At 44.8% G+C, this 24,024-nt stretch overlaps 1 protein-coding gene across 1 annotated transcript in view; it reads right to left on the bottom strand.

Moving 5' to 3' along the window:
- Positions 1-317: 317 nt before the first annotated feature.
- Positions 318-24,024, bottom strand: part of LOC120023039 (endoribonuclease Dicer-like) — a 57,332-nt gene continuing 33,625 nt past the window's right edge. The window contains exons 25-32 of the mRNA XM_038966988.1: positions 16,107-16,256; positions 14,109-14,359; positions 8,831-9,086; positions 7,616-7,868; positions 7,125-7,393; positions 5,788-5,950; positions 5,512-5,587; positions 318-2,574 (exon numbers count right to left, since the gene is read on the bottom strand). Of these exons, the coding sequence (XP_038822916.1) occupies positions 2,409-2,574; positions 5,512-5,587; positions 5,788-5,950; positions 7,125-7,393; positions 7,616-7,868; positions 8,831-9,086; positions 14,109-14,359; positions 16,107-16,256 (1,584 nt within the window). The 3' untranslated portion in view covers positions 318-2,408. The remainder of the gene's footprint in view (positions 2,575-5,511; positions 5,588-5,787; positions 5,951-7,124; positions 7,394-7,615; positions 7,869-8,830; positions 9,087-14,108; positions 14,360-16,106; positions 16,257-24,024) is intronic.

The raw sequence follows: 24,024 nt of genomic DNA, 5'->3' as shown, positions 1-24,024 counted from the left end.
TAAACATTTACATGCTGTGCAAGAAGAATGATTTCCTTAATATTCTTGTTTACATGACACAGCTGAAATCGGGCTACCTGATGGGATTTTGATAAATGCACCAAATCGCCAATCAAAATAAACGTTCTACCACAGCGACCACGCTGTTTTGGGGAAGCAGATTTGATTGAGTGGAAACATATAAAGGTTGCTTGTGAAAACTATGCATACTTTCAGTTTTTACACTGCTGTAGTTGACGTAGCCTATATCGGCTGACGTAGCCTCAAGCCAAATCGCAGAATGTGACGAGAGAACTGAATAAAATCTTACAATCTGACAAGGTTGATATCAAGATTTTAATTTGGTAACATCGCACAGTGTGACATGTGACAATCGTAAAAGGCTGAATCTGACGTACAGTCTTGCAAAGGCCTTCGACATACACTAAGACTGCGCTGGCCACACACGGTGAGAGATATAGAGTGCAATCGGTTTACTTCAACAAGCTACAGTACAGGAGGCCCCCTCCATCTGATCATGGCCAATTCATGTCTTCTTCCTTTGAAGAGGACTGATGCTCAACAGAGACTGAAGACATTAGTTTAGGCTTATGTATGTGCAGAATGAGAATACCCTCTGGTTTTACCCGACCAAATCATCAAGCATTAAATCAATTGGGCAGGGAGAGAAGAAGAACAAAGAAAACACCGATGCAACTGAACCGCTACAGCTTGAAGGCTGCTAGAACAGGACAACCAACCCAACTGACAGATTTCAAAAAGGTCAAAGAAAGAGGTATTATAGTTACAGTGCAAAAAGGATGAGAAATTCAAGCTTAATACAACAAAAAACATAGCACCAAAAACAAATGCATGCAATCAACTGAGGTATTCAAGTGAAGAGGGCTTATTGATACTATTGAGAGAAAATAAAAGACATTTAGTCTAAGAGGCTATGTAGTCACATAACGTGGACGCTATGTCACAATGTGTTTGTAGTAAATAATGAAACAAAAAGGCTGGTATGCATATCCCTAGGAACTGACTTCACATGTGCAACCCTGTAGCGTCACAACTCTATTAGCTTTGGTAAAGTGAAGGGATGTGTGAACCACGATTCTGTTGAAAAAGAAGAACAACCTGTGTCCTAAAGACTGTACTCAAAAGGTGCTCTGAGTCTTACAAAATGACCAACAAAATAAAGATGATCAATCTTGGTATCAAAAGACATTACTTGAGACTAAAGTTGTCGACTTATGTCATAATAATAAACATTTAATATCTCTTTCCCTCTAGATATATTGATAGATTTATAAATGTTTATATAAGCCATCCAGTTGCCATGGTTATTAATACATAAGCTACACAAACATGCATCCTCGAGTGCTGTTTAAAAACTATTTTTAAATTTACAGTAAGCGGGAATGTTGAATTCCTATTCTTTTTTTCAGGATACGAGGGAGGGCCTTAGTATGTAAGGCAAATAATATTTATATTTCATCATAAATGTATATATATATTTTTGTTACATATAGGATTTTGTTGTCCAATCCGACCACACAATTCTGAACATAACAGACCCTATTGGAATAAGTGCAATAATGATTGAGGGTACGTCCCAAATGGCACCCTATTCCCTATATAGTCCACTACTTTTGACCAGAGCCATAGGGTTCCTATATAGGGGATAGGGTGCCATTTTAGACCCATCCTAAGAATACCATCTCAAGACAGAGTTCAGAGAGGTGGGCCACACTGGTCGTCTTCACTTGTGGTCTGGCCTCTGCTTGCCATTTCCTTAGCAATAGCATTTTAAAAACCGCTTTAAAACTGGCACTAGTGCACAGACTGAGGAGTATAGCGTTTTTAGATTTACACCTTTGATTTGAACTATGTACAAATCTAATACTACTCATAATACGCATACGCCTAACATCTCACTGACACAAAGCAAAGGTTAAACAAACAAAAAAAACTAAAAAAGAAGTGAGAAATTAACAAAGCAACACCTGACCTTTTTTTTTCTTTTTAACACTTTGCTATACGTTAATAAAGCACTCTTGTGATTACACAAAGCAGAGAACAGAAGAAAAGTAAAGATTGTGTTTGCAAAAAAATTAAAATAAAATGTGAAATCCATTACAACTAGATCAGCTCTCGTTGTGACTTCCCCATGTCTCCACAGAACGTTCCCTGGCTGCCTTGGTTGTGCCATTGAGGGCTGAAGATACAGGACTAATGCTGCACTGTGTTGGTAGCTAGCATCAGTTGCTAGCACTGGTAGCTACTGGTTAGCGTCAGTAGTTAGCATCAGTGGCGACTAGCTAACATCAGTAGCAAGCTAGCATCAGTGGCTACTGGCTAGCGACAGTTGTAGGTAGATAGCGTCAGTGGCTAGCATCAGTAGCTAGCTAGTTAGCATGTGAAGCTCAGTTGTTTGGGACCTGAGGTTGGTTGGCTTTGAGGCTGCGCAGGGCCCGGCGCGCGGCGGCAGACTTGGCAATCCGGTAGCTGCGGCCCACGCCTTTGAACTTGCCCTTGCCCACGACCTCCACTGTCACACGGACCTTCCCGTCGTACGTCCGCTCCGCAGGGCTGAGGAAGGGGGTATTGAAATACATATAGGACAACAGTACATTGGCATCCTAGCAACATGGTCAGGAAAGCTTTCATTCTAGAAACTAATTAAATATTGTACAAGGCATATAGATTCTATAATATGTGAATTATAGAATCTATATCGGGTAGGGAGTGAGTTAATGGAAAATAGAATATAAAAATTGCAATCAAGTAAGTAAGCAAGCAAGCTAAAACTGTTAAAAATATACACAGTAACAGTCAAAAGTTTGGACACCTACTCATTCAATGATTTTTCTTTATTTTTTACAAATTTTCCACATTGTAGAATAATAGTGAAGACATCAAAACTATGAAATAAAACATAAGGAATCATGTAGTAACCAAAAAAGTGTTTTATATTTTATATTTGAGACTTTTCAAATAGCAACCCTTTGCCTTGATGACAGCTTTGCACACTCTTGGCATTCTCTTAACCAGCTTCATGTGGTAGTCACATGGAATGCATTTCAAATAACAGGTGTGCCTTGTTAAAAGTTAATTTGTGGAATTTCTTTCCTTCTTAATGCGTTTGAGCCAATCAGTTGTGTTGTGACAAGGTAGAGGTGGTATACAGAAGATAGCCCTATTTGGTAAAAGACCAAGTCCATATTATGGCAAGAACAGCTCAAATACCCAAAGAGAAACGACAGTCCATCATTACCTTAGGTCATGAAGGTCAGTCAATGCGGAAAATGTCAAGAATTTGAAAGTTTCTTCAAGTGTTGTTGCAAAAACCATCAAGCGCTATGGTGAAACTGGCTCTCATGGGGACCGCCACAGGAAAGGAAGACCCAGAGTTACCTCTGCTGCAGGATACTATGAGGAGACTATGTGGAGACTATGTGAATTATGCCTTCATGGTCAAATTTCTGCAAAGACACCACTACTAAAGGACACCAATAAGAAGTAGACTTGCTTGGGCCAAGAAACACGAGCAATGGGCATTAGACCGGTGGAAATCTGTCCTTTGTTCTGATGAGTCCAAATATGAGATTTTTCGTTCCAACCGTGTGTTTATGAGGAGCAGAGTAGGTGAACGGATGATCTTCGCATGTGTGGTTCCCACCGTGAAGCATGGGGGAGGTGGTGTGATGGTGCTTTGCTGGTGACACTGTCAGTCATTTAATTAGAATTCAAGGCACACTTAACCAGCATGGCTACCACAGTATTCTGCAGCAATACACCATCCAATCTGGTTTGCGCTTAGCAGGATTATCATTTGTTTTTCAACAGGACAATGACCCAACACACCTCCAGGCTGTGTAAGGGTTATTTGACCAAGAAGGAGAGTGATGGAGTGTTGCATCAGATGACTTGGTCTCAACAATAACCCGACCTTGACCCAAATGAGATGGTTTGGGATGAGTTGGACCGCAGAGTGAAGGAAGCAGCCAACAAGTACTCAGCATATGTGGGAACTCCTTCAAAACGTTTGGAAAAACATTCCAGGTGAAGCTGGTTGAGAGAATGCCAAGAGTGTGCAAAGCTGTCATCAAGGCAAAGGGTGGCTACTTTGAAGAATATAAAATATATTAGGATTTGTTTAACACTTTTTTGGTTACTACATGATTCCATATGTGTTATTTCATAGTTTTGATGTCTTTACTATTATTCTACAATGTAGAAAATAGTAAAAATAAAGAAAAACCATTGAATGAGTATGTGTGAAATCTTTTGACTGGTACTGTGCACGCACGCACACACACACACACACACACACACACACACACACACACACACACACACACACACACACACACACACACACACACACTGCATTCGGAAAGTATTCAGATCCTTCCACATTTTGATACTTTATAGCCTTATTCATTTGGAACCACCAAGACTCTTCCTAGAGCTGAGCAATCTGGGGAGAAGGGCCTTGTTCAAGGAGATGATTAAGAACCCAATGGTCACTCTGACAGAGCTCCAAAGTTCCTCTGTGGAGACGGGAGAACCTTCCAGAAGGACAACCATCTCTGTAGCACTCCACCAATCAGGCCTTTATGGTAGAGTGCCAGACAGAAGCCACTCCTCAGTAAAATGCATATGACAAACCACTTGGAGTTTGCCAAAAGGCACCTTAAAGGACTGTCAGACCATGAGAAACAAGATACTCTGGTCTGAAGAAACCAAGATTCAACTCTTTGGCCTGAATGCCAAGCGTCACGTCTGGAGGAAACATGGCACCATCTCTACGGTGAAGCATGGTGGTGGCAGCATCATGCTGTGAGGATGTTTTTCAGCGACAGGGACTGGGAGGTTAGACAGGATCGAGGGAAAGATGAACAAAGCAAAGTACAGAGAGATCCTTGATGAAAACCTCCTCTAGAGCACTCAGGACCTCAGACTGGGACGAAGGTTCACCTTCCAACAAGACAACGACCCTAAGCACACAGCTAAGACAGCGCAGGAGTGGCTTCGGGACAAGTCTCTGAATGTCCTTGAGTGGCCCAGCCAGAGTCTGGACTTGAACCCAATCTAACATCTCTGGGGAGACTTGAAAATAGTTGTGCAGCAACGCTCCCCATCCAACCTGACAGAGCTTGAGAGGATCTGCAGAGAAGAATGGGAGAAGCTCCCCAAATACAGGTGACAAGCTTGTAGCCTCATACCCAAGAAGACTCGAGGCTGTAATCGCTGCCTAAGGTGCTTCAACAAAGTACTGAGTAAAGGGTCAGAATACTTATTTAAATATTTTATCCGTTTTTTATTTTATTTTGATCAATTTGCAAAAAATTCTAAAAACCTGTTTTGCTTTGTCATTATGGGTATTGTGTGTAGAAAATTAACAATTTCATAAATTTTAGACTAAGGCTGTAACGTAACAAAATGTGGAAAAAGCCAAGGGGTCTGAATACTTCCCAAATGCACTGTATACACACACAACACACATAACAGAAATCCTCCTACCTGAACTTGGCTGTCTCAGGCTCCATCTCCAACAGCTCCCGCACCGGAGAGCGAGGGACATTAGCCGAGAATTTCTCTGCGGGGGAAAAGAAAAACGTTATAACATGAACCCCCATCTTTTTAACACCTCAATATGATGATCACTGGGACAGACATAGGAGAACATTCATATTTAGTAAATCATTGAAACTAAAAGCCTCCCTGCATGAACTGCCAAACAATCAGAAAAGAGAAAATCTAAATGTGGAAGAAGTAGTTTCTCGCTCTCCTCCTTACCTATAAGTGGCCTCATCATTGGATAATACACTTGCCACACTGTCTCCAGTGACATTCTGCTATCCATGTAAATTGCTCCGGCTAGTGACTCAAATATGTCTCCCATTGCCTTGGGGACCTCAATGTCCTCCTCTTTCGCCTCGTCTTCCTCTGAGCGCCGAAGCTGAAGGAAAGGGGGAATAACAGAGATGCTGTAAAAGTAGTTTTTGTTAAGGTGGAAAAAAATATGTTATCACGAGTGGATTGAATGTTGTTTTTTTTGGTCTGTGCTCTAGTACGGCATCTTTCTAATAACTCGGGACTGAACATTGTCTCCCATGTGATATATTCATATCTACTAACAAATGTGCTAAGAAAAAAGTAAATGTTTACTATAGAGTGAATTGAGCATTTTCCTTTGGAAAATGAATATCTGAGAACTTTTCGAGATATCCAATTGGTAGTTACAGTCCCCCGAAGAAGCCACACTGCTCGCTTAACCAGACGCACCAAAGTGTCGGAGGAGAAACAGTCCAACTGACGACCGTGTCAGTGTGCATGCGCCCGGCCCGCCACAGGATGTATATTACACACAGGCAAATCACATTTTTTACTGCACTGTGCCTTTAAAGTTATTACTGTATTAAGTTTAATAGCAAATACAAAGTCAGCTGTACCCTCACACACACTGGAGACCCAGAGACCCCGCCGTACAGTTGAGCTATTAAGGGGAAATATTTACACATTATCCAAAATTAGTTTTTCTTCTTTAAAATGTTTTAATGTTATCCCTTTGGCATAAAACAAGCTCTGCTCAAATGAGATCCGATTCACTGCCAAGATAGGCACTTAAAAATAAATTAAATCCAACTGGATTTAATTTAAATATAATTTTATACTGAAAATTCCAAAATCTAAATCTAAAACAGATTCATATGAACTGACAGCCTATGTTTTGGGACTTTTATGTTAGGGGCAGAAAAAATATGAGTATGTCCCACAAAACATGTTTAAATGTTAGTAATTATCAACAAGGCCAAAAGCTATCATTAGGTCTCTGCAAAGATTTATTGGTGTAAATATACACTTGGGGTATGCTGGGAAAATTTGGAACAATAGAACAAGAGCACAACAGATGTACGCCCACAACAACAACAAACACCCCAGAACACACGTAACTTTTGTTCCACATCCATAAAGTACAAGTAAATACACTACCACAACAAAACACCACACTTCTTCACCAAGGATGCATTCCAAATGGCACCCTGTTCCCTATATAGTGCACCACTTACAGGGAGCCATTTGAGATGCAATCAAACTTTACAATCGTGGGGATGGGACCACCCTAAACCCACCTCAGAGTCCATGCCTTGCATTTCGTTCTTCTCCAGCTGGAATTGCACAAAGTCGTCGATGACATAAAACAGCTCCGGCGACACAGCCTTGAAGTACTTGTGGAAGTCGTACTGGACGGCCAGGGAGGCGAAGATGGTGTTGTTGACCAACGCCGAGCGCAGGTCTGTGAGCACGCCGGGAGAGTGTTGGCGCGGGTCTTCATAAAGGTGCTTCGTTATGAGGTAGTCTAAAATTGCATCGCCAAGAAACTCTAGTCGCTGGTAACAATCTGGGAAAGAGAGAAAATGAGGGAGGGAGGATGGAGAAGAAGTATGAGGGAGAGGAAGTGTCAATCATTCTATAATGGAACAAAATTATATTAAAGGCACACTACAGAACGTGCTGGAATTATTACAAAGTTTTAGAAACAATGCAATCTTAGGCAATATGTGCGTTCCTTCATTAGGATTCATCCATTTTGAAATAGATTCCGTAGGAAACTCATGCTTACCTGTAATGGTGTTGTAATGGTAGGAGGCGTGTGTGAAGGCTTGCAGCAGATAGGCCTTGTTCTGGAAGGTGTAGCTGATCTTCCTCTCAAAGTTCTCAAAGCCAGAGATGAGGTGGTTGAGGGTGAGCTCGGCGTCCGGGTGGTCAAAGATGCAGCGGGGTGGGATCTTCAGCCAGCCATACTGGAGGTCAAGGTTCACGACCTCTATGACCCCGCCCTTCTCCTTCAGCCTCCTCCTCTCAACCGGTAACACCTGTTTCATGATAGTGATAGGTTGTATTATTAAGTCATGCTTCATGTGATGGCTCAGGGATGTAACTTGTACATTTGATTTCCCCATAGGTCACATAGTTGCTTTGGATAAAAGCATCTGCTATTTATAATAATAAACATTATCACAGGCATCAATTACCTTGAGGAACATTATAACTAGAGTGACATTAACACAATAGTAGAGGTAGTTTGATATATTAGAGTCTACATTAACACAACAGCAGAGGTAGTTTGATATATTAGAGTCTACATTAACACAACAGCAGAGGTAGTTTGATATATTAGAGTCTACATTAACACAACAGCAGAGGTAGTTTGATATATTAGAGTCTACATTAACACAACAGCAGAGGTAGTTTGATATATTAGAGTCTACATTAACACAACAGCAGAGGTAGTTTGATATATTAGAGTCTACATTAACACAACAGCAGAGGTAGTTTGATATATTAGAGTCTACATTAACACAACAGCAGAGGTAGTTTGATATATTAGAGTCTACATTAACACAACAGCAGAGGTAGTTTGATATATTAGAGTCTACATTAACACAACAGCAGAGGTAGTTTGATATATTAGAGTCTACATTCACACAACAGCAGAGGTAGTTTGATATATTAGAGTCTACATTAACACAACAGCAGAGGTAGTTTGATATATTAGAGTCTACATTAACACAACAGCAGAGGTAGTTTGATATATTAGAGTCTACATTAACACAACAGCAGAGGTAGTTTGATATATTAGAGTCTACATTAACACAACAGCAGAGGTAGTTTGATATATTAGAGTCTACATTAACACAACAGCAGAGGTAGTTTGATATATTAGAGTCTACATTAACACAACAGCAGAGGTAGTTTGATATATTAGAGTCTACATTAACACAACAGTAACAGCAGAGGTAGACGAAACAGAGAGGTGGTGTATCTAAGGCCATACCTTGAGTCCCAGTGAGCAGAGGAACATCTGAGCAGCCCTCTCCCCACAGCTGGTGAGGTAGCAGCCCAGCAATGCCTCCACACAGTCAGCGATGCTCTTGTCAGCGATGCATTGCTCTGTGTGCAGGTCATAGGAGATAGACTGTTTCCCCAACTCCGCCCCACAGTTCTCCTCTGACGGGTTCCAGAAACCCACCACGAAATCATCCTCGTCCCCTGCCTTGCTAGGGTCCAGGTAACACATGGCATCCCACGAGCTGGAATAATTCACAATCATTTGATATGTCTACTTATTAAGTGGTATGCCAAATCAGTCATTAATGCAGTGTCCATACATTTAGGTAGAATGTACAGTACCAGTCAAAAGTTTGAACACACCTACTCATTCAAGGTTTTTTATTTATTTCTACTATTTTATACAGTGTAGAATAATTGTGAAAACAACAAAACTATGAAATAACACATATGGAATCATGTAGTAATCAACAGTGTTAAACAAAGATTCTTCAAAGTAGCCACCCCTGTGGAATTTCTTTCCTTCTTAATGCGTTTGAGTCAATCAGTTGTGTTATGACAAGGTAGGGGTGGTATACAGAAGATAGCCCTATTTGGTAAAAGACCAAGTCCATAGCATGGCAAGAACAGCTCAAATAAGCAAAGAGAAACGACAGTCCATCATTACTTTAAGACATGAAGGTCAGTCAATCTGGAAAATTTGCGCGGTCTCAAAAAATATCAAGCGCTATGATGAAACTGGCTCTCATGAGGACCGCCACAGGAAAGGAAGACCCAGAGTTACCTCTGCTGCCATCCCATCGGGTTTGCGCTTAGTGGGGCTATCATTTGTTTTTCAACAGGACAATGACCCAACACACACCTCCAGGCTGTGTAAGGGCTATTTGACCAAGAAGGAGATTGATGGGAGTGCTGCATCAGATGACCTGGCCTCCACAATAACCTGACCTCAACCCAATTGAGATGGTTTGGGATGAGTTGGACCGCAGTGAAGGAAAAGCAGCCAACAAGTGCTCAGCAAACGTGGGAACTCCTTCAAGACTGTTGGAAAAGCATTCCTCATGAAGCTGGTTGAGAGAATGCCAAGAGTGTGAAAAGTTGTCATCAAGGCAAAGAGTGGCTACTTTGAAGAATCTCAAATATATTTGGATTTGTTTAACACCTTTTAGGTTACTACATGATTCCATGTGTTATTTCATAGCGTTGATGTCTTCACAATTATTGTAAAATGTAGAAAATAGTTAAAATAAAGAAAAAACGTTGAAAGTGTAGATGTGTCCAAACTTGACTGGTACTGTATATTTTTTCCTCTGTTTTATATATTGTATGACATATCATTTTATGTATGATTCTGCATATGTACCAAGTTGATCAAATAAACAATCGATTGTATTATAATAGTTCGAGCCCTGAATGCTGATTTGCTGAAAGCCGTGGTATATCAGACCGTATACCACGGGTATGACAAAACATTTATTTTTACTGCTATAATTGCGGTGGTAATCTATGCATAGTCACCTTACATCTACCTACATGTACAAATGACCTGGACTAACCTGTTTCCCCGCACACTGACTCGGTACCAGTACCCCCTGAATAGAGCCTTGTTATTGTTACACAATGTTATAGTGTTACTTTTTATTACATTTTTTACTTCAATTTATTTCATGAAATGCATTGTTGTTTAGGGGCTTCTAAGTTAGCAATTCACGGTAAGGTCTATTTGTTTTAACCAGTTTATAATAGCAATAAGGCACCTCGGGGGATTGCGGTATATTGCCAATATACCACGACTAAGGACTGTATCCAGGCACTCTGCTTTGTGTCATGCATAAGAACAAATAAAATAAAATTGTATTAGTCACATGCGCCGAATACAACAGGTTTCACCTTACAGTGAAACGCTTACTTACGAGCCCATCACCAACAATGCAGTTAAAAAAAATATGGATAAGAATAAGAAATAAAAGTAACAAGTAATTAATGAGCAGCAGTACAAAAACAATAGCGAGACTATATACAGGGGGGTACTGGTATAGAGTCAACGTGCTGTGGCACCGGTTAGTTGAGGTAATATGTACATGTAGGTAGAGTTATTAAAGTGACAATGTATAGATGATAACAACAGAGAGTAGAAGCGGTGTAAAAGGGGGGGGGCAATGCAAATAGTCTGGCTAGCCATTTGATTAGATGTTCAGGACTATTATGGCTTGGGGGTAGAAGCTGTTTAGAAGCGTCTTGGACCTAGACTTGGCGCTCCGGTACCACTTGCCGTGCGGTAGCAAAGAGAACAGACTATGTACTGGGCCGTTCGAACTACCCTCTGTAGTGCCTTGCGGTCGGAGGCCGAGCAGTTGCCATACCAGGCAGTGAGGCAACCAATCAGGATGTTCTCGATGGTGCAGATGTAGAACCTTTTGAAGATCTGAGGACCCATGCAAAATCTTTTCAGTCTCCATAGGGGGAATAGGTTTTGTCGTGCCCTCTTCACAACTGTCTTGGTGTGCTTGGATCATGTAAGTTTGTTGGTGATGTGGACAAGGAACTTCAAGCTCTCAACCTGCTCCACTACAGCCCCGTCGATGCTCGGTCCTCTTTTTCCTGCAGTCCACAATCATCTCCTTTATCTTGATCACGTTAAGGGAGAGGTTGTTGTCCTGGCACCACACGGCCAGGTCTCTGACCTCGTCAATATAGGCTGTCTCGTCGTTGTCGGTGATCAGGCCTACCACTATTGTGTCATCGGCAAACTTAATGGTGTTGGAGTCGTGCCTGGCCGTGCAGTCATGAGTGAACAGGGAGTACAGTAGGGGACGGAGCACGCACACGAGTACAGGAGGAGACTAAGTACACACCCCTGAGGGGCCCCTGTGTTGAGGATCAGCGTGGCGGATGTGTTATTACCTACCCTTACCACCTGGGGGCAGCCCATCAGGAAGTCCAGGATCCAGTTGCAGAGGGAGGTGTTTAGTCCCAGGGTCCTTATCTCATTGATGAGCTTTGAGGACACTATGGTGTTGAACGCTGATCTGTAGTCAATGGATAACATTCTCACATAGGTGTTCCTTTTGTCCAGGTGGGAAAGGGCAGTGTAGAGTGCAATAGAGATTGCATCATCTGTGGATCTGTTGGGGCGGTATGCAAATTGGAGTGGGTCTAGGGTTTCTGGGATAATGGTGTTGATGTGAGCCATGACCAGCCTTTCAAAGAACTTCATGGCTACAGATGTGAGTGCTACGGGTCGGTAGTCATTTAGGCAGGTTACCTTGGTGTTCTTGGGCACAGGCACTATGGTGGTCTGCTTAAAACATGTTGGTCTTACAGACTCGGACAGGGAGAAGTTGAAATGTCAGTAAAGACACATGCCAGTTGGTCAGCGCATGCTCGCAGTACATATCCTGGTAATCCATCTGGCCCTGCTGCCTTGTGAATGTTGACCTGTTTAAACGTCTTACTCACATCGGCTGCGGAGAGCATGATCACACAGTCGTCCAGAACAGCTGGTGCTCTCATGCATGTTTCAGTGTTATTTGCCTCGAAGTGAGCATAAAAGTAGTTCAGTTCGTCTGCTAGGCTCGTGTCACTGGGCAGCTCTTGGCTGTGCTTCCCTTTGTAGTCTGTAATGGTTTGCAAGCCCTGCCACATCTGACGAGCGTCAGAGCCGGTGTAGTAGGATTCGATCTTAGTCCTGTATTGACACTTTGCCTGTTTGATGGTTCGTCGGAGGTCATAGTGGGATTTCTTATAAACTTCCGGGTTGAAAGCGGCAGCTCTAGCCTTTAGCTCAGTGTGGATGCTGCCTGTAATTCATGGTTTCTGGTTGGGGTATGTACGTACAGTCACTGTGGGGATGACGTCATCGATGCACTTATTGATGAAGCCCATGACTGATGTGGTGTACTCCTCAATGCCATCGGAGGAATCCCAGAACATATTCCAGTCTGTGCTAGCAAAACAGTTCTGTAGCTTAGCATCTGCTTCATCTAACCAATTATTTTATTGATCTAGTCACTGGTGCTTCCTGCTTTCATTTTTGCTTCTAAGCAGGAATCAGGAGGATAGAATTATGGTCAGATTTGCCAAATGGAGGGCGAGGGAGATTTTTGTATGCGTCTCGGTGTGTTGAGTAAAGGTGGTCCAGAGTTTTTTCCCCTCTGGTTGCACATTTAACATACGGATAGAAATTTGGTAAAACGAATTTAAGTTTCCCTGCATTACAGTCCCCGGCTACTAGGAACATCGCCTCTGGGTGAGCGTTTTCTTGTTTGCTTATGGGGGAATAAACCTCATTCAGTGCTGCCTTAGTGCCAGCATCAGTCTGTGGTGGTATGTAAACAGCTACGAAAAATACAGATGAAAACTCTCTGGGTAGATAGTGGGGTCTACAGCTTATCATGAGATACTCTACCTCAGGCGAGCAATAGCTGGAGACTTCCTTAGATATCGTGCACCAGCTGTTATTTACAAAAATACATAGACCGCCGCCCCTTGTCTTACCAGACGCCGCTGTTCTATCCTGCCGGTACAACGTATAACCAGCCAGCTGTATGTTGATAGTGTTGTTATTCAGGCACAACTCCGTTAAGCATAAGACATTACAGTTTTGAATGTCCCGTTGGTAGTTTAATCTTCCATGTAGGTTATCGATTTTATTCTCCAAAGATTGCACGTTTGCTAGCAGAATGGAAGGAAGTGGGGGTTTATTCGATCGCCTACGAATTCTCAGAAGGCAGCCGGCCCTCTGGCCCCTTTTTCTCCTCTTCACGCAAATCAAGGGAATCTGGGCCTGTTCCCGAGAAAGCAGTATATCATTTGCGTCGGACTCGTCAGACTCGTTAAAGGAGAAAATGGAGTCTGCCAGTCTGTGGTGAGTAATCACAGTCCTGATGTCCAGAAGTTATTTTTGGTCATAAGAGACGGTAGTGGCAACATTATGTACAAAATAAGTAAAAAAATAAGTTACAAACAACGCAAAAAAACAAACAAAAAAAACTATCAGCTGACGTAGAACGTCAGCCTTCTTCTCCGGCGCCATTTTACTACTAAAACAGCCCGTAGCCATGGTATATTGGCTAAGGGCTCGTTTGGCCGGGGTAGGCTGTCATTGTAAATAAGAATTTGTTCTTAACTGACTTGCCTAGTTAAATAAAGGTTAAATAAAAAAATAAAAAATAGCACACCCCGTCGGGCCTTATTGCTCAAATATAGCGCTTTGCCTCCTAGGTGCTCAGGTACAACTTCACATGGGATTGGGGGAAACTCACCTGTAGTCAAACTCATCTGCTGAGCCGCCACCACTAGGCTCTGAGGGGTAGTGGGGGGTGGGGACCGGGCCAGGTTTCTTGGGGGGTTTCCACTCCCCGCAGCTGGGCTCGGCTGCAGGGGAGGAGGAGCGGGCGGAGGGGCTGGGACTTGGGCCAGGGGTGGCGGGGGCAGGGGGGAAGGTACCGAGGGAAATCTTCTTGCCGAAGGCACCGGAGCCAATGAGCATGTTGTCGATGAACTTGATGTGCTCCTGGTAGTAGGAATGAGTTAATCAATTAGTCGATCGAGGACATTCTTATCGATTAGAAATTAATACATTTAAATACATTTTCCATAGCTGAAAATAAAAATGTGTTTAAATAAACTACATTGTGTTTTGATACAGCTTTTCCCACTGTAATTGATAAGTAAGCATGTGTCTGGTATGCAAGCATTCATACCTCTTACTATATAGAGTGCCTTCGGAAAGTATTCAGACCCCTCGACTTTTCCCACATTTTGTTACGTTACAGCCTTATTCTAAAATGGATTAAATAAAACAATTTCCTCAGCAATCTACACACAATACCCCATAATGACAAAGCGAAAACAGGTTGAGACATTTTTGCAAATTTATTAAAAACAAAAAACAAGGATACCTTATTTACATAAGTATTCATACCCTTTATTATGAGACGCGAAATTGAGCTCAGGTGTATCCCGTTTCCATTGATCATCCTTGAGATGTTTCTACAACTTGATTGGAGTCCACCTGCGGTAAATTCAAATGAGTGGACATGATTTGGAAAGGCACACACCTGTCTCACAGTTAACAGTGCATGTCAGAACAAAAACCAAGCCATGAGGTTGAAGGAATTGTCCGTAGAGCTCCGAGACAGGATTGTGTTGAGGCACAGATCTGGGGAAGGGTACCAAAACATTTCTGCAGCATTGAAGGTCCTCTTCCTAGAGCTGGCCGCCCGACCAAACTGAGCAATCGGGGGAGAAAGGCCTTGGTCAGGGAGGTGACCAAGAACCCGATGGTCACTCTGACAGAGCTCTAGAGTTCCTCTGTGGAGATAGGAGAACCTTCCAGAAGGACAACCATCTCTGCAGCACTCCACCAATTAGGCCTTTATGGTAGAGTGGCCAGGCGGAAGCCACTCCTCAGTAAAAAGCACATGACAGCCCGCTTGGAGTAAAAGGCACCCAAAGTCTCTGAGAAACAAGATTCTCTGGTCTGATGAAACCAAGATTGAACTCTTTGGCCTGAATGCCAAGAGTCACGTCTGGAGGAAACCTGGCAACATCCCTACGGTGAAGCATGGTGGTGGCAGCATCATGCTGAGGGGATGTATTTCAGCGGCAGGGACTTTGAGACTAGTCAGGATCAAGGCAAAGATGAACGGAGCAAAGTACAGAGAGATCCTTGATGAAAACCTGCTCTAGAGGGCTCAGGACCTCAGACTGGGGTGAAGGTTCACCTTTCCAACAGGACAACGACACTAAGCACACGGGCTTCGGCACAAGTCTCTGAATGTCCTTGAGTGGCCCAGCCAGAGCCCGTACTCGATCTAACATCTCTGGAGAGACCTGAAAATAGCTGTGCGGCAACGCTCCCCATCCAACCTGACAGAGTTTGAGAGGATCTGCAGAGAAGAATGGGAGAAACTCAACAAATACAGGTGTGCCAACCCTGTAGCGTCATTCATACCCAAGAAGACTCAAGGCTGTAATCGCTGCCAAAGGCTCTCAAACAAAGTACTGCGTAATGGGTCTGAATACTTATGTAAATGTGATATTTTTCAAATATAAATTAGCAAAAAAAATTGTGTCATTATGGGGTATTGTGTGTAGATTGATAGTGAAAATAACTATTTTATAAAATTTAGAATAAGGCTGTAACCTAACAGAATGTGGAAAAATCCCAATCCCAGCGCTCTACGAGCCCAGGTCAAAAGTAGTGCACTATATAGGAAATAGGGTGCTATTTGTGATCGTCTTGAACTCCTCCCTACCTGGTAGTACTCCAGGTCGTCCTCCACGTTGACCTCGTCTTTAGGCTCCTTCCACATCAGATCTTCATCCTCCTCCAGAACCTCCTCCCCTAGTTCCTCAACACACAACTCCTCTCCAGCACTACCGTTGGCCAGGAGCTCCTCTTTGGCCTGAGAGAGAGCAAGCGAGAGGATGACAAGAGAAAGAAAGCCAAGGGAGAGGTTAGGAGGAGAGACAAAGAGGGAAAGGAGAAAAAGTGGATGGATTACTATGTGAATCGTTTTAATGTCTTATTATCCAATGTCTCTTTAATCCAGTAGTGCCTCCAGGCCTGTAGTTGACACATGGAGCTGTGGTTAAATCCCACAATGGGATTAATACAGATTATAGTCTCAAAGTTTTACTCTCAACGCAGCATTATATCAGCTTTGGATGTGAGACGGGAGGCAGCCCTGTCCAACTCAATGACTTACAGACCAGCTTCGTCCTGAATAGTACATTTATAAATCATTAATAACCCATGAAGTTTACCATGTGGGAAGTTCTCTGATGCATATTCATTAAATGCTAATTGTCTGACATGTAACATTGTAATAATAGTCAGACCATGATGCTGAAAATGGCCCTGAGCACACACCACTCACTCTCTTATGCACACACCACTCACTCTCTTATGCACACACCACTCACTCTCTGTTGCACGCACGCACGCACACACACAGCAAATGCAGACTTGACTAACTTAGAAAACCCAACAATGGTTGACTTCAGACACACAACTCACTGACTCCAGCCTCTGGCTAACTGGCCAGTCTCCAACTATACCCACATCACCCTGCACCGTTTCCTACACTGTTGTTGGTGTTATACTTAGCCTAACTCATGCTGCATTTGATTCATGAAAACAACTCATTTTTAGCTACAGTCACTTTCGGCTACAGTCACTTTCGGCTACAGTCCCCTTCAGCTAGAGTCCCCTTCAGCTAGAGTCCCCTTCAGCTAGAGTCCCCTTCAGCTAGAGTCCCCTTCAGCTAGAGTCCCCTTCAGCTAGAGTCCCCTTCAGCTACAGTCCCCTTCAGCTACAGTCCCCTTCAGCTACAGTCCCCTTCAGCTACAGTCCCCTTCAGCTACAGTCCCCTTCAGCTACAGTCAGCTACAGTCCCCTTCAGCTACAGTCCCCTTCAGCTACAGTCCCCTTCAGCTACAGTCAGCTACAGTCACCTTCAGCTACAGTCCCCTTCAGCTACAGTCCCCTTCAGCTACAGTCCCCTTCAGCTACAGTCAGCTACAGTCCCCTTCAGCTACAGTCAGCTACAGTCCCCTTCAGCTGCAGTCAGCTACAGTCCCCTTCAGCTGCAGTCAGCTACAGTCCCCTTCAGCTACAGTCCCCTTCAGCTACAGTCAGCTACAGTCCCCTTCAGCTACAGTCCCCTTCAGCTACAGTCAGCTACAGTCACCTTCAGCTACAGTCCCCTTCAGCTACAGTCCCCTTCAGCTACAGTCCCCTTCAGCTACAGTCCCCTTCAGCTACAGTCCCCTTCAGCTACAGTCAGCTACAGTCCCCTTCAGCTGCAGTCAGCTACAGTCCCCTTCAGCTGCAGTCAGCTACAGTCCCCTTCAGCTGCAGTCAGCTACAGTCCCCTTCAGCTACAGTCCCCTTCAGCTACAGTCAGCTACAGTCCCCTTCAGCTGCAGTCCCCTTCAGCTACAGTCAGCTACAGTCCCCTTCAGGTGCAGTCAGCTACAGTCCCCTTCAGCTGCAGTCAGCTACAGTCCCCTTCAGCTACAGTCCCCTTCAGCTACAGTCAGCTGCAGTCCCCTTCAGCTGCAGTCCCCTTCAGCTACAGTCCCCTTCAGCTACAGTCCCCTTCAGCTACAGTCCCCTTCAGCTACAGTCCCCTTCAGCTACAGTCCCCTTCAGCTACAGTCCCCTTCAGCTACAGTCCCCTTCAGCTACAGTCCCCTTTAGCTACAGTCAGCTACAGTCAGCTACAGTCAGCTACAGTCCCCTTCAGCTACAGTCCCCTTCAGCTAGAGTCAGCTACAGTCCCCTTCAGCTACAGTCAGCTACAGTCCCCTTCAGCTAGAGTCCCCTTCAGCTACAGTCCCCTTCAGCTACAGTCCCCTTCAGCTACAGTCAGCTACAGTCCCCTTCAGCTACAGTCCCCTTCAGCTACAGTCCCCTTCAGCTAGAGTCCCCTTCAGCTACAGTCCCCTTCAGCTACAGTCCCCTTCAGCTACAGTCCCCTTCAGCTACAGTCCCCTTCAGCTACAGTCCCCTTCAGCTACAGTCCCCTTCAGCTACAGTCCCCTTCAGCTACAGTCCCCTTTAGCTACAGTCCCCTTCAGCTACAGTCAGCTACAGTCAGCTACAGTCAGCTACAGTCCCCTTCAGCTACAGTCCCCTTCAGCTACAGTCAGCTACAGTCCCCTTCAGCTACAGTCCCCTTCAGCTACAGTCAGCTACAGTCCCCTTCAGCTAGAGTCCCCTTCAGCTACAGTCCCCTTCAGCTACAGTCAGCTACAGTCCCCTTCAGCTACAGTCCCCTTCAGCTAGAGTCCCCTTCAGCTAGAGTCCCCTTCAGCTGCAGTCCCCTTCAGCTGCAGTCCCCTTCAGCTAGAGTCCCCTTCAGCTAGAGTCCCCTTCAGCTACAGTCCCCTTCAGCTACAGTCCCCTTCAGCTACAGTCCCCTTCAGCTACAGTCCCCTTCAGCTACAGTCAGCTACAGTCAGCTACAGTCAGCTACAGTCAGCTACAGTCCCCTTCAGCTACAGTCCCCTTCAGCTACAGTCCCCTTCAGCTACAGTCCCCTTCAGCTACAGTCCCCTTCAGCTACAGTCCCCTTCAGCTACAGTCCCCTTCAGCTACAGTCCCCTTCAGCTACAGTCCCCTTCAGCTACAGTCAGCTACAGTCAGCTACAGTCCCCTTCAGCTACAGTCCCCTTCAGGTACAGTCCCCTTCAGGTACAGTCCCCTTCAGCTACAGTCCACTTCAGCTACAGTCAGCTACAGTCCCCTTCAGCTACAGTCCCCTTCAGCTACAGTCAGCTACAGTCCCCTTCAGCTACAGTCCCCTTCAGCTACAGTCAGCTACAGTCCCCTTCAGCTACAGTCCCCTTCAGCTACAGTCCCCTTCAGCTACAGTCAGCTACAGTCCCCTTCAGCTACAGTCAGCTACAGTCCCCTTCAGCTACAGTCCCCTTCAGCTACAGTCAGCTACAGTCCCCTTCAGCTACAGTCCCCTTCAGCTAGAGTCCCCTTCAGCTAGAGTCACCTTCAGCTACAGTCCCCTTCAGCTAGAGTCCCCTTCAGCTACAGTCCCCTTCAGCTAGAGTCCCCTTCAGCTACAGTCCCCTTCAGCTACAGTCCCCTTCAGCTACAGTCCCCTTCAGCTACAGTCCCCTTCAGCTACAGTCCCCTTCAGCTACAGTCCCCTTCAGCTACAGTCCCCTTCAGCTACAGTCCCCTTCAGCTACAGTCCCCTTCAGCTAGAGTCCCCTTCAGCTACAGTCCCCTTCAGCTACAGTCCCCTTCAGCTACAGTCAGCTACAGTCCCCTTCAGCTAGTCTCCTTCAGCTACAGTCCCCTTCAGCTACAGTCCCCATCAGCTACAGTCAGCTACAGTCCCCTTCAGCTACAGTCCCCTTCAGCTACAGTCCCCTTCAGCTACAGTGACCTTCAGCTACAGTGACCTTCAGCTACAGTCCCCTTCAGCTACAGTCCCCTTCAGCTACAGTCCCCTTCAGCTACAGTCCCCTTCAGCTACAGTCCACTTCAGCTACAGTCCACTTCAGCTACAGTCCACTTCAGCTAGAGTCCCCTTCAGCTAGAGTCCCCTTCAGCTAGAGTCCCCTTCAGCTACAGTCCCCTTCAGCTACAGTCCACTTCAGCTACAGTCCACTTCAGCTACAGTCCACTTCAGCTACAGTCAGCTACAGTCCCCTTCAGCTACAGTCCCCTTCAGCTACAGTCCCCTTCAGCTACAGTCCCCTTCAGCTACAGTCCCCTTCCGCTACAGTCCCCTTCCGCTACAGTCCCCTTCCGCTACAGTCCCCTTCCGCTACAGTCCCCTTCCGCTACAGTCAGCTACAGTCCGCTTCAGCTACAGTCCCCTTCAGCTACAGTCAGCTACAGTGACCTTCAGCTACAGTGACCTTCAGCTAGAGTCCCCTTCAGCTACAGTCCATTTCAGCTACAGTCCACTTCAGCTACAGTCCACTTCAGCTACAGTCCACTTCAGCTACAGTCCACTTCAGCTACAGTCCACTTCAGCTACAGTCCACTTCAGCTAGAGTGACCTTCAGCTAGAGTCCCCTTCAGCTAGAGTCCCCTTCAGCTACAGTCCACTTCAGCTACAGTCCACTTCAGCTACAGTCAGCTACAGTCCCCTTCAGCTACAGTCCCCTTCAGCTACAGTCCCCTTCAGCTACAGTCCCCTTCAGCTACAGTCCCCTTCAGCTACAGTCCCCTTCCGCTACAGTCCCCTTCCGCTACAGTCCCCTTCCGCTACAGTCAGCTACAGTCCCCTTCAGCTACAGTCCCCTTCAGCTACAGTCCCCTTCAGCTACAGTCCCCTTCAGCTACAGTCAGCTACAGTCCCCTTCCGCTACAGTCCCCTTCAGCTACAGTCCCCTTCCGCTACAGTCACCTTCCGCTACAGTCCCCTTCCGCTACAGTCCCCTTCAGCTACAGTCCCCTTCAGCTACAGTCCACTTCAGCTACAGTCAGCTACAGTCCCCTTCAGCTACAGTCCCCTTCAGCTACAGTCAGCTACAGTCAGCTACAGTCCCCTTCAGCTACAGTCCCCTTCAGCTACAGTCCCCGTCAGCTACAGTCCCCTTCAGCTACAGTCCCCTTCAGCTACAGTCCCCTTCAGCTACAGTCCCCTTCAGCTACAGTCCCCTTCAGCTACAGTCCCCTTCAGCTACAGTCCCCTTCAGCTACAGTCAGCTACAGTCCCCTTCAGCTGCAGTCAGCTACAGTCCCCTTCAGCTGCAGTCAGCTACAGTCCCCTTCAGCTACAGTCCCCTTCAGCTACAGTCCCCTTCAGCTACAGTCCCCTTCAGCTACAGTCAGCTACAGTCCCCTTCAGCTAGAGTCCCCTTCAGCTGCAGTCCCCTTCAGCTGCAGTCCCCTTCAGCTGCAGTCCCCTTCAGCTGCAGTCCCCTTCAGCTGCAGTCCCCTTCAGCTGCAGTCCCCTTCAGCTAGAGTCCCCTTCAGCTAGAGTCCCCTTCAGCTAGAGTCCCCTTCAGCTAGAGTCCCCTTCAGCTACAGTCCACTTCAGCTACAGTCCCCTTCAGCTACAGTCCCCTTCAGCTACAGTCCCCTTCAGCTACAGTCCCCTTCAGCTACAGTCCCCTTCAGCTACAGTCCCCTTCCGCTACAGTCCCCTTCCGCTACAGTCCCCTTCCGCTACAGTCAGCTACAGTCCCCTTCCGCTACAGTCCCCTTCAGCTACAGTCCCCTTCAGCTACAGTCCCCTTCAGCTACAGTCCCCTTCAGCTACAGTCCCCTTCAGCTACAGTCAGCTACAGTCCCCTTCCGCTACAGTCCCCTTCAGCTACAGTCCCCTTCAGCTACAGTCCCCTTCAGCTACAGTCCCCTTCAGCTACAGTCCCCTTCAGCTACAGTCCCCTTCAGCTACAGTCCCCTTCAGCTACAGTCCCCTTCAGCTACAGTCACCTTTAGCTACAGTCACCTTTAGCTACAGTCACCTTCAGCTGTCATTCGGAGAATCTATAAGAATGTGTACATGTTCACTAAGAGAGAGCAAGCTGCCATAACAAGAGATTAGATGAGTAATTAATGTACTGTTTATCTAGCATACCCACATGCATTTATTGACAATCTCCTTCAGTATCATATTGAGGAAATGCTGCCTACCAGTTGATGTCTACCAGTAATGTATACCAGTAATGTATAGGTCTACCAGTAATGTATAGGTCTACCAGTAATGTATAGGTCTACCAGTAATGTATAGGTCTACCAGTAATGTATAGGTCTTCCAGTAATGTATACCAGTAATGTATACCAGTAATGTATAGGTCTACCAGTAATGTATACCAGTAATGTATAGGTCTACCAGTAATGTATACCAGTAATGTATAGGTCTACCAGTAATGTATACCAGAAATGTATAGGTCTACCAGTAATGTAAACCAGTAATGTATAGGCCTACCAGTTGATGTAAACCAGTAATGTATAGGCCTACCAGTTGATGTAAACCAGTAATGTGTAGGCCTACCAGTTGATGTAAACCAGTAATGTATAGGCCTACCAGTTGATGTAAACCAATAATGTATACCAGTAATGTATAGGTCTACCAGTAATGTATACCAGTAATGTATAGGTCTACCAGTAATGTAAACCAGTAATGTATAGGCCTACCAGTTGATGTAAACCAGTAATGTATAGGCCTACCAGTTGATGTAAACCAGTAATGTGTAGGCCTACCAGTTGATGTAAACCAGTAATGTATAGGCCTACCAGTTGATGTAAACCAATAATGTATAGGTCTACCAGTTGATGTAAACCAGTAATGTATAGGCCTACCAGTTGATGTAAACCAGTAATGTATAGACCTACCAGTTGATGTAAACCAGTAATGTATAGGCCTACCAGTTGATGTAAACCAGTAATGTATAGGCCTACCAGTTGATGTAAACCAGTAATGTGTAGGCCTACCAGTTGATGTAAACCAGTAATGTATAGGCCTACCAGTTGATGTAAACCAATAATGTATAGGTCTACCAGTTGATGTAAACCAGTAATGTATAGATCTACCAGTTGATGTAAACCAGTAATGTATAGACCTACCAGTTGATGTAAACCAGTAATGTATAGGCCTACCAGTAATGTATAGGTCTACCAGTAATGTATAGGTCTACCAGTTGATGTAAACCAGTAATGTATAGGCCTACCAGTTGATGTAAACCAGTAATGTATAGGCCTACCAGTTGATGTAAACCAGTAATGTATAGACCTACCAGTTGATGTAAACCAGTAATGTATAGGCCTACCAGTTGATGTAAACCAGTAATGTATAGGCCTACCAGTAATGTATAGGTCTACCAGTAATGTATAGGTCTACCAGTAATGTATAGGTCTACCAGTAATGTATAGGCCTACCAGTTGATGTATACCAGTAAGGCAGGTATTCCCAAAAACGGGTACGCCAAATAAAAATGTGATTCAATTTTTTTTTCAAACAGTACATTTATATTTTCCAACGGGGCTATGCATATGGGTGAGGTTTTTTCTCACATGAGTAGCCTTGTTTCACTGCCAAAAATAAAATTAAACCATCTAGTATTCAGCGAAATAACAACACAATGTCAAATACAGGTAGCCTCGACAAATAATTAATATCCAATCACATTTACTGTTACTGTCTCGCGGGATTTCCACTAACGGTCAGTATGTAGCCAAACGTAGCTGCTGCTCATTGCGTTTGCTCGAAAATGGATAAATGGTTAAAAAAAAGGCCCGGGTCCATCGACAAATACCAGCTACTACCAGCAGTACTACACCTGTCAAAGACAAGTTGTTCTGCTTCCACGAACACATCCAATGCTAGCATCAGTAATTCTACATTTGTTGTTAGCCCAGCTAGCATAGAAACTGACAGTAGTGAATCTGATGCAGCCGAAGAGCTACTGCCCCCTTACCTGGGAAAGCAACGAACAACAGACAGGGAAGTTAGATCATCGAAGAAGCGCAAATATGGTGACATTGATTTGGGGTTCACTTATATTGGGAGTAGTCCCTTTCCTCAGCAACAGTATGTTATATGTGCAAAAGTACTCACTTTGGCACAAAGTATCTCACAACTCGATGAATTAAAACGTGCCAATTTGAAAAATAAGCCACGGGAGTTTGAGCAAGAATTAAGATGACTTTAGTATAAGACATGTATAAAAGCAACAGATACCATTAAT

The sequence above is a fragment of the Salvelinus namaycush genome, chromosome 28 (assembly GCF_016432855.1).
Source record: "Salvelinus namaycush isolate Seneca chromosome 28, SaNama_1.0, whole genome shotgun sequence".
Lineage (NCBI taxonomy): Eukaryota > Metazoa > Chordata > Actinopteri > Salmoniformes > Salmonidae > Salvelinus > Salvelinus namaycush.
Note: the sequence above shows the minus strand (reverse complement) of the source record. Positions and strands in the feature narration are given on the sequence as shown.